Source organism: Episyrphus balteatus, chromosome 1 (genome assembly GCF_945859705.1).
Source record: "Episyrphus balteatus chromosome 1, idEpiBalt1.1, whole genome shotgun sequence".
Lineage (NCBI taxonomy): Eukaryota > Metazoa > Arthropoda > Insecta > Diptera > Syrphidae > Episyrphus > Episyrphus balteatus.
In genome coordinates, this window is record NC_079134.1 from 104,319,449 (window position 1) to 104,334,431 (window position 14,983).

Consider the following 14,983-nt stretch of genomic DNA (forward strand, 5'->3'; position numbering starts at 1 on the left):
AAATGACATAACTATGTATGTACCTATCGATTGGTAATGGCACAGACAAGAGAAATATTTCTCTTGGATTGGAAAAATATTTCTCTTATCTGTGGTAATGACAAGCAAGTCAAATATTCAAAACGCTTTCCTAAAGAGCTGTTAAAACTGACTTGTGTGGTTTTCCGTGTTGCCATATCCATAGGTATACCTTCATGCTCAGGGAAAATAACAGAGCATCATATTTTATATTCAAAATAAAAATTAAATTCAATATACCCTGCATAGTAAAACTATTTCTTAAAACTACATCTTTTCATTTGATACCAATTTCATTTGACGTCAAAAATGCCCACTCTTCTCTATAAGCATATGCATACCAATCTAATTTTTTGTAGGTACAAATATGTTTCTGTTGATTCTACAAAATATAAAAAAGAAACTTTTCTTATAGTCATTTATTTGATCCATGATTTGTTTATTAAGTAGGTTATATAATCGTAATTCAATTAACAATCATAAAAGTAATCATTAATCAGGAAAATCCGGATTCCTGATTACATTTTATAATCTGATTTTTTTCGCCAACACTAGGTACCCTACCTATGCAAAAAATATCTATCGTCAACTCTACTCCACCATCTCTCGGACTATGAAAATCAAAGAAACAAGATAACAACACACACAATGGTGTTCATACCGAGAAATAAATATTATTGGCCTATATATGTATGTATACCTACATGTTCATGTTCTATGTTCCTACAGTTCATATTTTGTCTTTGATATCAAAATGTTGCATGCCGAGAAGTATATTCACCACATACCTACTCTCCCGGTTTCCAACTTGTTCTCTAAATGTATCGAAACAGTTTTCCTATCAATCGACGTCAGCATTCAGCTAAATGAAAATAAAGTTGAGAATTTCACCACACGTCTGAAATGTTGCTATCACGCTTGCACTTTGAAAAGCAAAAGTTGTACAACTCTATGTGTTTCTTAAGTTCATTACATTTTCAGTAAACCTTAGTCCGGCATTGGCTTGGTGTCACGAGTGCTTTTTCACAATGAATATCCCTCTTCTCATAAAAAAAATAAACCATTCCATTTAGAAAAGAAAAGAAAAATTCGTTTTCTCAAATCGAAGATTCTTCTTGTTCTACCTGTTCTTTATGATAGAGAAAGGTGCTCAATCCATCTGCTTCTCAATTTATTAATGAATCTTTTGTTTCTCGTACCTATCTTTTTTGACCGCACACCGGCGAGAGGCGGTTTTTGGTAAAAATTAAGTGCAAAGGTTTTTAGGGTCTGTTCAATCTTTGAGTGCATTTTTTACATTTGTGTTGGTGAAGTATAATTAAGTGATTCAAGTGATCAAAGGTGTTAAAGAAGTTAAGCTCAATAGAAGCAACAAAAGATTTTCTTTCGAAAAGGTGAAAACTACATGTATTAATTGTTACGGTACGGATTACGTTTTTCAGAGTTACTCACCCATGTCATCTTTTATATAGAAATGTTGTTCCTATTATTTGTGTTTTGTTGAAGTTCGTGATACACCGTGGATCTTGCTCCTTTCCCTGCGCACCACTCAAATTAAAAGGGAGTCGTTTGTTTATAATTAAAACCAGAGCAAGCATTTTGGAGTAGCTTCGCTTTTGTTTGTGTTTGTATGCTCAGAAAATTGAAGTGCATTCCAATTGAATGAATTAATTAAAATCGATTTATACAACCCACAATTGAGTTTATTTTCATTCCGATATAAACTTCCTCTCGAATCATCTTTGGTATCGGGTGAAACGTCGAAACTTTCAACGTCAATATGGAGTACTTAAAACTGGCCATCATTTTTGCTACGTTCTTGATATTTGGATGTATTAACTCAGGTAAGCGTCCAGGTGATCAACAGTACATAGTTATGTCACTTAAGGAATGACTTCTTATATCTCAGAAAATCGAAAAAAAACTTAAGGAATGACTTCTTATATCTCAGAAAATCGAAAAAAAACTAAATGCAAAATTGTGATGATACGGTTTTTACCGGTTTTCAGAAGCAGATTTGTAGTACAAATAGGTATGTTGGTTTAATTAAGCGTTGTAATGTAGAGAACAGAACTGCATAGGTATTTAGTTTGAAGAAAAGTGATTTTGTTTCGATTCGAAATGTTACTTCTTTTATTTAATAAAATCCAATGAATTACTAGGGTGTTACATCATCATCGGAGGGTCGCATTGACCTTTCTTGAAATCATCATCAGAAACTGAAAAAAAAAAAATATGAAGTGAGATAGTATAATTGAGTAGGTAAGGTATCTACCTACTTTTGTACCTAAATATCATGACTCAGTTTAAAAATATTTTACAAAACGGGTGACCTTTACACAAAAATTATTAATTTATTAAACTAAAAACCAGGTATGTAGTTGTTTTTACATACATATATGCCTTTGAAAAAGGAGAAAAATACCCATTATCTACAAGAAAAAGAAAAAAATAACTATTAGATAATCATCTATAAAATTACCACTACCAGAAACAGAAATTAGATCTATCAACATAAGATAAATCTTACACACATATCTATGAAATTTTGTGAGTCATGGACCCAAATAATATGAATATCTATTGATGTAAAGCTACGAGAGCAGATGTTAATGCATACACGGAGAAAAAGATTCTGAGTTAGATTAAGCGGATTTCTGCGTTGTTTTTTTGGCAAGGAGACTTCCGTCTTAAATTGACCGAACAAATTTTCTTAACTTCTAAAAAAAAATGAACTTACCTAAATAATTTTATAATAAAATCTTCTTATTTTTATGTGAATTCTTAATAGGATTTTTTTACTTTTAAAAATTTTAATGCTGGATTTCTAAGAAAAATAAGAAGCACTTAATAAATATAATAATTTAGGTGGAGTACGCTTTCACAAAAGATTCTCTTTTTGATAAGACAGACTTAAATGTAAATTGAATATAAAAGAATATTTTGTGAAAAATCGTTAAGCGAATTAAAAAAATAACCATACGCACAAAGAGCGCCAACGAGTTGGAGCGACTTACACTCAGAAAAAATTAGATAGGTACGCACTTGTTTGTGGGATTTCTAATTTGACAACTCTGGCTCTAATTATGTACATATACAAGCACACGTTTTGTGTTGTGTATACATTAGGGCGTTCATTATTTTTGAATCAAAATCCTCTAATTTTTTCAGATTTTTATTTTGCCACTAGATGGCGCCCCAAGAGGGTTGAAGTTTTTTATCATTTAAATAGGTATGTGTTTACTTATGAGGCCATTTTTTTTAGTTCTTGTCTACATTAAACAACGTTTTCAAAAAGGTTTTTTAGGTTTTTCTATGTCCAGGGGCTTAGGCAGACCATAGCTACATGTTTTTTTTGTTGTATTTTATTTTTCATGCATTTGATGCTTGTTTTAATAAAACATGCTTGCTTTAATAAACCTAAAAAATCATGCATGTCCTGATCCTGTACTTCTTAATCTAAGGTTTAACGATTTAACGATATTTTTATTGAACAGTAATTATATATACATATATAATTTGCTTAAAGCTTGTTATCTAAAAATTTACATTGATTATATTAGTATTATGTTGGCACAAAAGGGGCCTAACGTTTTACATTGTTTTTTTTTATAAGCTAAATTTACAGTTAATTGTAATTGTGTTTGTTTTAAATATTGATTCTGCTGGCAGCTTCTTAACTCAGGTTGTTCAAGTCCGGTTGTCATTGTGAAGGTTGGATTAGGGAGGATCAGCCACGATAGTGAGCTGATCCAGGATCAGCGTAGAAGGGGATGTTCTCTTCCTCGTTGTTTGAAAGTGAAGTGAAATAAGGCCCTACGAAATAAGGCCGCATCGGCCCTTATTTCCATTTGTAATGGAAATAAGGCCCTGACAATGCTTGCGGCCTTATTTCCATTTCAACAACGAAATTAGGCCCGTCGGGCCTCATTTCGTTTATTCTACTTGGAAGTAGAAAACAAGAACATCTGAACCTCCAAACTTCATTCTTTAAAAACAATTTAAATGTTATTTGAAGTTCGGAGCGTATAAACGTCAGATGAATAAGCGGGGATGCAGCCCCCTACAACGCCTTTCCCCCTTCCTAGGGCATATTATAGGATTTGGGGTGGAGGCAAGGCTGAGTGAATTCAATATTTCTTTTAGTTTCCTAGAAACTTTAAAATTTTGAAGAAAATATGCTCACACCCACCTTGAATGGGTGCAGGGAACTTACTTAAAAATTTCATCTATTGTGCGTAGTAATACTACTTTTCCGTTGCATTCCATCATTTATGGTGGGAAATAAGTTTATCCAAATGTGTGTCAAAATATTTCTCCCTTCAACTTGAAGAACAAAAATACATTTAAGAAATTCAAAATAAATAAATTTGAGTTATATACTTACTCGTAGTAACATAAGTAGATTCAATTTAATTCCAATGTTCAAATGCGAAGCGGAAAAAATTTTTTTCCGCTTCGCATTAAAATTCGGATTAGAAAAATTTTTTTCCGCTTTTCGTTTTTTCTACTTGGAAGTAGAAAACAAGAACATCTGAACCTCCAAACTTCATTCTTTAAAAACAATTTAAATGTTATTTGAAGTTCGGAGCGTATAAACGTCAGATGAATAAGCGGGGATGCAGCCCCCTACAACGCCTTTCCCCCTTCCTAGGGCATATTATAGGATTTGGGGTGGAGGCAAGGCTGAGTGAATTCAATATTTCTTTTAGTTTCCTAGAAACTTTAAAATTTTGAAGAAAATATGCTCACACCCACCTTGAATGGGTGCAGGGAACTTACTTAAAAATTTCATCTATTGTGCGTAGTAATACTACTTTTCCGTTGCATTCCATCATTTATGGTGGGAAATAAGTTTATCCAAATGTGTGTCAAAATATTTCTCCCTTCAACTTGAAGAACAAAAATACATTTAAGAAATTCAAAATAAATAAATTTGAGTTATATACTTACTCGTAGTAACATAAGTAGATTCAATTTAATTCCAATGTTCAAATGCGAAGCGGAAAAAATTTTTTTCCGCTTCGCATTAAAATTCGGATTAGAAAAATTTTTTTCCGCTTCGCATTTGAACATTGGAATTAAATTGAATCTACTTATGTTACTACGAGTAAGTATATAACTCAATTTTATTTATTTTGAATTTCCTAAATGTATTCTTGATTTTACTTATTTCTTAAAAGTTTGTACTAGAAAAAAAGAGTGCAAAAGCTTTTTGAAGACTCGCGATTTCCCATTTTCATTTTTCAGTGCAGACTTTTGTAAAAAAAAAAAATCTAATAAGATACAGTATTAAAAAGAAAAATTATATTCCACCTCCCACTTCACCCAAAAATGAATTTCGTTCCAAAAAAAAAAAATTGTTGTTCTCACATTCAGCGAGAACTAACTTTCCAAAAAAAGTGAAATTATTTCCTAATCTTAGTGAAGTAATGTCCCCTCCCATATTCTTCTCACTTCTTATTACTTATAGGTACTATGAACACGAAGCAAGATTTCGCTTCCTCCAGAAATGCGGCCTTATTTTTATCTCGAATGGGGTCTTATTTCTAAAGTGCAACTGAAATAAGGCCCGTCGGGCCTTAAGATCTTCCTCTCCATGATTGCTAACTTGTTTAGGTGGGATTTTGCCACCGTGAACCAGATAGGAAAACAGTAGGTGATGATATTCCTGATGAGCTGCTTGTACAGGAGAAGACAAAGCTTTTGGCTGAGTCCGTTTCTTTTCCTCATAAGTGGATGATCGCATGCGAAGTTGGCTTTTTTCAAAACGGCTGCTGCTTGAGGGTTAAATGGGTTCTTCTCATCGAATTGTATTCCCAGATATTTGACGTTATTTTTTGCTGAAATTTGTGTTCCATCGGGAAGACTTATCTTGATGTTCTTGCAGTTCCTGGCTGAGCGTATTCTAGGATTTCCTGGGGTGGATGGTCGTCTAAAGCATATCAAATTAGATTTGGCTGTGTTGATTTTGAAGCCCCCACGCTTATAAAACTCGTAAAGTCGTCTTATTTGGGCTTCCACTTTCCTTGCGGCTAATATGGGTGATTTAGACTTCGCTTACGTGAGAGAGTCGTCTGCAAACAAGAGATTCTGAGCTAATTCTGGGTGTGGCTGATCGGATGTGTAAATATTGAAGAGGAATGGTCCTAGCTTCGATCCTTGAGCAACTCCGGCATTAATTGTCCTCATTGTTGATTGGCTGTTTCCTTATTGTACAAAGAACGACCTAGAATGAAGAAAGCTGTAAATAATTTTGATTAGTGAAATTGGAAATCTCAGCTGGAAGAGTTTCGAGAAAACATCCGACGGTGATTTGGTTTTCGTTAAGGGAGGCGACAACATCGTGTTGGAGTTTTAGGAGTGGATGGAGTGTAGAGTGTTTTTCCCGGAATCCGAACTGCATATCAGGCACTATGCAGTTGTCGCTGCAAAATGATTTCAGGCTCCTAAGTATAAGCTCCTCGAGTATCTTGCTCATATTGCTTAGAAGTGAAATGGGCCTATATCCAGAGACATCTTTGTTGTTTTCCTTCTTTGGTATGGCCACGACCTTAGCTTTTTTCCATTTGCTATGAAAGTAGCAATTGGCAACGCAGTTGTTTAAGATAATTGCCAAGAAAATTATCGCTGAATGTGGCATTCTTTTCAGAATAAAATTAGAGACGGTCCTGTTAACTTCTTTTGATGGCTCCTTTGTAGAATTTCCTTTATTTCATCTGGGTTGGTAAGCTCGGAGTTGTCTGTGGGGTCGCTGGCAAGATTGTTGTCGCTGAATTGCCTGGTCTCAGTGATTGTTTGGGTGCGTTGCACTGAAGTGTTGACTTCTTCCAAAAACTTAGGGTCCAGAGGCGGGTTCGGCTTGAAGTGATTTTTAAAGTAATCGGCAAAACCCTTTTGCTTTATCTTCGCTAGTTGTAACTTCGCCACTAGGTGTTGTGATGATGACTGGCATAGGAGGCTTTTTTCCGATTTTGAAAGTATCCGGACCTGGCTTGATTGCTTGGAGTCTCTTCTGAAGCTGGATATCATTGAAGTGCTGTACTGGACTGTACTTAATCTAAGGTGGATTTACATACATAAATTCTTCAAAGCGTGAGTTCAACAAGCAAAATCAAACAAAATTCCTATTCTTGCTAAATTCTTTTCAAAGAAAACCTTTTTTTTTTCATTTAGTTTGGGATTTTGTTTTGCCGGATAGGGCTGCCAGATAAATTTTTGTTAATGATAACAGGTCTCAAAAGATGGGACAAATCGGGACAGAAAAAAAAATACATGAAATCGAAAATAAGAAAATAGTAAAATACAAACTTTTCCATGCATAGGACTTAGGCTACAGCCTGAGTGGCTGAGCGTCTGAGCGGCTGAGCGTCAATCCTGAGTGACGAGGTGGCCGCGTCCTGAGCGGCAATTTCAAAACCCTACAAAAGCAAAATATTCGATGAGTATTCGGCTTACACGCGGGTCCCAGGTTCGATTCCTAGAAGTGCCTATTTTTTTTAAATTTATAATTCTAAGGGCCAATTTTTCAATAGTAAGTTAAACACTCAGTGAGTACTTATTCCCCAAATAGAGTAAAAATCAATTTTTCAAATAGAAGAATAAAACTATCTGATTCTTTCAGAGACGAATAAAAATTATTCTAAAGAATAATTTTAACAAAAATATTGTGTCAAGCTGTTTTGAAGAAAATATTGAAAAAATTGATTTCTTTGAGATTATAAATTATAAAGATGCTATTTTTTCAAAAATTTAAGGACCAATGCGTTTAAACACAAGGGAACACAACAAAACCAAAACAATTATAAATAAAAATGACGTTTAGTTTTAATATTTTTGCATTTGACATTTTTCTTTGTTATCCTGTAGAATAGAGTTTTCTTGATTGAAAAATTCAATGTTGTTATCTGATTGTTTATGAGATTAATAACTTTATTCGTCGAACAGTTAACTGACTGCTTATTAGAAGATTGAAAAATCGGCTCTAAATAAAATAAAGTTGGTATGCCATATTGTAGTAAATATAGATCAACACCTAAAACCAAAATTTCAAAAGAATCCAAAAAAAAAAAAATCAACTTCTTCTTCCTTTTTTCTCGGCGCTGTTATGATCTCGATGTCGAGGGGATCATAACTATCCCACGTATCTGCTTCACACTAGTGATCCGCCTGTGGGGTTCGCCGGGTTGACCTCAGAAATCGGCGGCAAGCCTCCCGGTTTTGTATAGTTCCATTTCTAAGGCCAACTGAATGCTGGTGTTTTTGCATTTGCTTGTACCATTAGTTTTTAGGCCTACTTTTCTTTTTATTTCGTGTTGGAACGTTGTTTGATATTGCTTTTTTGACGGGGTTCTCAGGATCTTTCCTTTGAACATGGCAATACCAACTGAAGGCTTCCTCGGATCTTCGTACTTCTAATTTTATCCAGCTTTGTTACTCCTGCTGTCATACGAAGCATCTTCATCTCAGCTGCCGTTAACTTAGTCTCATACTTTTTGTACATTGTCCAACATTGTGAACCGTATGTGAGTGCTGGACGCACAACTGCGGTGTAGAGTCTTCCTTTCAGCTTAGGGGGCATTTTTCGATCACAGAAGATAGCAGAATTTTCCCGCCACTTCATCCACCCTACGCTTACGCGATATCGTCATCACAAGTACCTTCGTTATTTATCATAGACCCCAGATATTTAAACTTTTCACACTTGGGAAGCACTACACCATTCAAATAAATGTCAGGAATAGGCCTGTGTGGATCAGAAAAAAAAATCAACATTTTTTCAAAAATCCAAAAATGCATTTCTTTCAAATTTTATGTTTGATTTATACTAAGACTATATTAATGCTTTTGTATAAAAAATTTTGATAAAATTTAAAAGTCGTTTAAGAGAAATTCAAAGTTTAAAAAACGGTTCTATGACAGGTGCCGTTAATAATGACTTTCGAAAAAATCTTTTTTTGTTAAAAGATAGATCTTGCCCAAAAACCCACACTTAATTTTTTTTATTTTTATCGTTAAAAGAGTTTTTTTAGAAAATTATACTATTCTAGTATTGGTGCATCACAGGTGTCGTTAGTTCTAAAAAAATTAATTGCATAGAATCATCTGCAAAATCCCCAAAAACTGCTACATACCAAGTTTGAAGAGAATTGATCCATCCGTTTAGGCTGTACCTTCTTAAACAGATAAAGATTCGAGTTCCAGGTTCGATTCCTGTCGGGGCCTAGTTATTTTTTTGTATTTTAACGAAAAAAATTAATATTTTTCTTCAAAAGAAACCATAATTTTCACCAGTTGCTACCACTGTTCGTGGTAATTTAGAATAAAATGTAGTTCGCCGCTCAGGATTTCCAAAAAAATAGAACAGAGCTGAGCGGCTGAGCGACGTCGCTCAGACGCTCAGGAAGGATTGACGCTCAGCCGCTCAGGATTGCCACTCAGCCGCTCAGGGTGTATGTGGCCACCCCCATAGATTTTCATACGTTCTAATTTAGTTTTGACGCTCAGGGTTGACGCCCAGCCGCTCAGCCGCTCAGGACGTGGCCGTGCCCTTACTCTTAAAGTTTTGTGGGCAAAAAATGTCTTAAAACATGTTTCTTATGAATGTCAGGACGTTTAAAATTCCTGAAAAAATTTTCAAAAACGTAAGAATAGATTATAATTGTAAATGTTCCACATCTCACTTAAATAAGTAACTATTAAATTCTCTTATTTGAGTTTAAACAGAAAATCAAAAAATCATTTTCATCCAAAATATCTTAACCCCCTGGGATGGCGGAAATAAAAAAAAACTGTTACCCACAATCAGTGATTCATTAAGGAGTCACATTTTTTTTCTCCCTAAATGTTTCGAACGAAGACTGATAAAGAAACGGAAAATCGGGATAAAATCGGGACAATTTGTAAATTGGGACGTCTGGCAGCCCAATGCTGGAAAAGAGTTAATGTTAGGTATTGTTGCAATTTTGTATTGCCTCCAATATTTTCCGAAAAAAAAATTGTTTTTTTTTTGCGATCAATATATTTCGGCACCAATATCCATCATCAGGAGTGGAATCGGCTATTGTGATTTGTGATCGGTGATAGTCACAGAAGACCAATTTGCTCTGAGAAATATGATTTCCGCAATACAAATTTGGTTCTTGTGACTAACACCGATCACAAATCACAATAACCGATTCCAGCCCAGGATTTATTAAAACAATAAAGTTATACATAATAATTACAATAGGTAAATAAAAAACTATGTTTTCTTTGATAAGAATTTAGCAAGAATAAGAATAAAATTAAAAATTGAACGACATAAATATCAATTAATTAAAAGTTCTATATCTATCAAAAATAAGTTCAATCCAAAGACATTTTTATACAACATTTAAAGTTATTTAGTGCATTGCTCTATTGCCGAACACCTCCGTGGCTCACGCCACTGCACATATATTCACCATAATATACTTATTAAATAACCGTCAACTTCCTTATTTTATCTTTAACCGTTACAGATTACTCTCATCAGATAGAAAAATGTTCATTTTGTCAAAATACTTATTCCGACCATTGTATATTATTTTAAATCATAAGAAAGCTTATTATTTCAATCATATTTCTACGATGCCTACATAAAAAGTTTGAATTTTTTAAAGCCGACCATATCGATAATTCAGTTGGTAGAGATAATTTGGACTTTAGAATTAACCCATTTACCTTTTGATTTCTTTCCCTCTGTTATTATTTTAAATGAAAAAAATATGTTTTCTTTAATAAGAATTTAGCAAGAATAAGAATAAAATTAAAAATTGAACGACATTATGTAAATATCAATTAATTTAAAGTTCTGCATCTATAAAAAATATTACTAGTAATTTAAATCCTGACGCCACTGCATAGTATCGTTATTTTTGTTCCAAAAAAAGTAATTCCAAAATCCGCACCAAAAACACAGACAGACACAGAAAGACACAGACAGACACAGACAGACACAGACAGACACAGACAGACACAGACAGACACACACAGACACAGACAAACACAGACAGACACAGACAGACACAGACAGACACAGACAGACACAGACACAGACAGACACAGACAGACACAGACACAGACAGACACAGACAGACACAGACAGACACAGACAGACACAGACAGACACAGACAGACACAGACAGACACAGACAGACACAGACAGACACAGACAGACACAGACAGACACAGACAGACACAGACAGACACAGACAGACACAGACAGACACAGACAGACACAGACAGACACAGACAGACACAGACAGACACAGACAGACACAGACAGACACAGACAGACACAGACAGACACAGACAGACACAGACAGACACAGACAGACACAGACAGACACAGACAGACACAGACAGACACAGACAGACACAGACAGACACAGATAGACACAGTCAGACACAGACAGACACAGACAGACACAGACAGACACAGACAGACACAGATAGACACAGACAGACACAGACAGACACAGACAGACACAGACAGACACAGACAGACACAGACAGACACAGACAGACACAGACAGACACAGACAGACACAGATAGACACAGATAGACACAGACAGACACAGACAGACACAGACAGACACAGACAGACACAGACAGACACAGACAGACACACACAGACACAGACAGACACAGACAGACACAGACAGACACAGACAGACACAGACAGACACAGACAGACACAGACAGACACACACAGACACAGACAAACACAGACAGACACAGACAGACACAGACAGACACAGACAGACACAGACAGACACAGACAGACACAGACAGACACAGACAGACACAGACAGACACAAACAGACACAGACAGACACAGACAGACACAAAAAGACACAGGCAGACACAGACACAGACAGACACAGACAGACACAGACAGACACAGACAGACACAGACAGACACAGACAGACACAGACAGACACAGACAGACACAGACAGACACAGACAGACACAGACAGACACAGACAGACACAGACAGACACAGACAGACACAGACAGACACAGACAGACACAGACAGACACAGACAGACACAGACAGACACAGACAGACACAGACAGACACAGACAGACACAGACAGACACAGACAGACACAGACAGACACAGACAGACACAGACAGACACAGACAGACACAGACAGACACAGACAGACACAGACAGACACAGACAGACACAGACAGACACAGACAGACACAGGCAGACACAGACAGACACAGACAGACACAGACAGACACAGACAGACACAGACAGACACAAGATAGACACAGACAGACACAGACAGACACAGACAGACACAGACAGACAGACACAGACAGACACAGACAGACACAGATAGACACAGACAGACACAGACAGACACAGACAGACACAGACAGACACAGACAGACACAGACAGACACAGACAGACACAGACAGACACAGACAGACACAGACAGACACAGACAGACACACACAGACACAGACAGACACAGACAGACACAGACAGACACAGACAGACACAGACAGACACAGACAGACACAGACAGACACAGACAGACACACACAGACACAGACAAACACAGACAGACACAGACAGACACAGACAGACACAGACAGACACAGACAGACACAGACAGACACACACAGACACAGACAAACAGACACACAAACCGACGAACAAACAGACAGACAAACAGACAGACAAACAGGCAGACAAACAGACAGACAAACAGACATACAAACACACAGACAAACAGAAAGACAAACAGACATACAAACAGACATACAAACAGACAGACAAACAATCAGACAGACAAACTGTCATCATTCATCAAGAACAAGAAAAAAATTAAGGGACGTAAAAATAACCACAAATGACCTTAATGAGATTGCTACAAGTTACTTTAGTATGTTTCGTTATTTTCGTAAGTTAGGTTAGGTAAATATAGTAATGCACAGCTTAAAAGCTTCTTCAAAAGAAACCATAATTTTCACCAGTTGCTACCACTGTTCGTGGTAATTTAGAATAAAATGTAGTTCGCCGCTCAGGATTTCCAAAAAAATAGAACAGAGCTGAGCGGCTGAGCGACGTCGCTCAGACGCTCAGGAAGGATTGACGCTCAGCCGCTCAGGATTGCCACTCAGCCGCTCAGGGTGTATGTGGCCACCCCCATAGATTTTCATACGTTCTAATTTAGTTTTGACGCTCAGGGTTGACGCCCAGCCGCTCAGCCGCTCAGGACGTGGCCGTGCCCTTACTCTTAAAGTTTTGTGGGCAAAAAATGTCTTAAAACATGTTTCTTATGAATGTCAGGACGTTTAAAATTCCTGAAAAAATTTTCAAAAACGTAAGAATAGATTATAATTGTAAATGTTCCACATCTCACTTAAATAAGTAACTATTAAATTCTCTTATTTGAGTTTAAACAGAAAATCAAAAAATCATTTTCATCCAAAATATCTTAACCCCCTGGGATGGCGGAAATAAAAAAAAACTGTTACCCACAATCAGTGATTCATTAAGGAGTCACATTTTTTTTCTCCCTAAATGTTTCGAACGAAGACTGATAAAGAAACGGAAAATCGGGATAAAATCGGGACAATTTGTAAATTGGGACGTCTGGCAGCCCAATGCTGGAAAAGAGTTAATGTTAGGTATTGTTGCAATTTTGTATTGCCTCCAATATTTTCCGAAAAAAAAATTGTTTTTTTTTTGCGATCAATATATTTCGGCACCAATATCCATCATCAGGAGTGGAATCGGCTATTGTGATTTGTGATCGGTGATAGTCACAGAAGACCAATTTGCTCTGAGAAATATGATTTCCGCAATACAAATTTGGTTCTTGTGACTAACACCGATCACAAATCACAATAACCGATTCCAGCCCAGGATTTATTAAAACAATAAAGTTATACATAATAATTACAATAGGTAAATAAAAAACTATGTTTTCTTTGATAAGAATTTAGCAAGAATAAGAATAAAATTAAAAATTGAACGACATAAATATCAATTAATTAAAAGTTCTATATCTATCAAAAATAAGTTCAATCCAAAGACATTTTTATACAACATTTAAAGTTATTTAGTGCATTGCTCTATTGCCGAACACCTCCGTGGCTCACGCCACTGCACATATATTCACCATAATATACTTATTAAATAACCGTCAACTTCCTTATTTTATCTTTAACCGTTACAGATTACTCTCATCAGATAGAAAAATGTTCATTTTGTCAAAATACTTATTCCGACCATTGTATATTATTTTAAATCATAAGAAAGCTTATTATTTCAATCATATTTCTACGATGCCTACATAAAAAGTTTGAATTTTTTAAAGCCGACCATATCGATAATTCAGTTGGTAGAGATAATTTGGACTTTAGAATTAACCCATTTACCTTTTGATTTCTTTCCCTCTGTTATTATTTTAAATGAAAAAAATATGTTTTCTTTAATAAGAATTTAGCAAGAATAAGAATAAAATTAAAAATTGAACGACATTATGTAAATATCAATTAATTTAAAGTTCTGCATCTATAAAAAATATTACTAGTAATTTAAATCCTGACGCCACTGCATAGTATCGTTATTTTTGTTCCAAAAAAAGTAATTCCAAAATCCGCACCAAAAACACAGACAGACACAGAAAGACACAGACAGACACAGACAGACACAGACAGACACAGACAGACACAGACAGACACAGACAGACACAGACAGACACAGACAGACACAGACAGACACAGGCAGACACAGACAGACACAGACAGACACAGACAGACACAGACAGACACAGACAGACACAAGATAGACACAGACAGACACAGACAGACACAGACAGACACAGACAGACACAGACAGACACAGACAGACACAGATAGACACAGACAGACACAGACAGACACAGACAGACACAGACAGACACAGACAGAC

General features: G+C 35.9%; 1 protein-coding gene across 1 annotated transcript in view; it reads left to right on the plus strand.

Annotated features, from left to right (window-relative positions):
- The first annotated feature begins 980 nt into the window (after positions 1-980).
- The window catches only part of LOC129907419 (protein amalgam), a 144,156-nt gene continuing 130,153 nt past the window's right edge, over positions 981-14,983 (plus strand). Inside the window, exon 1 of the mRNA XM_055983624.1 lies at positions 981-1,862. Coding sequence (XP_055839599.1) covers positions 1,799-1,862 — 64 coding nt within the window. The 5' untranslated portion in view covers positions 981-1,798. The remainder of the gene's footprint in view (positions 1,863-14,983) is intronic.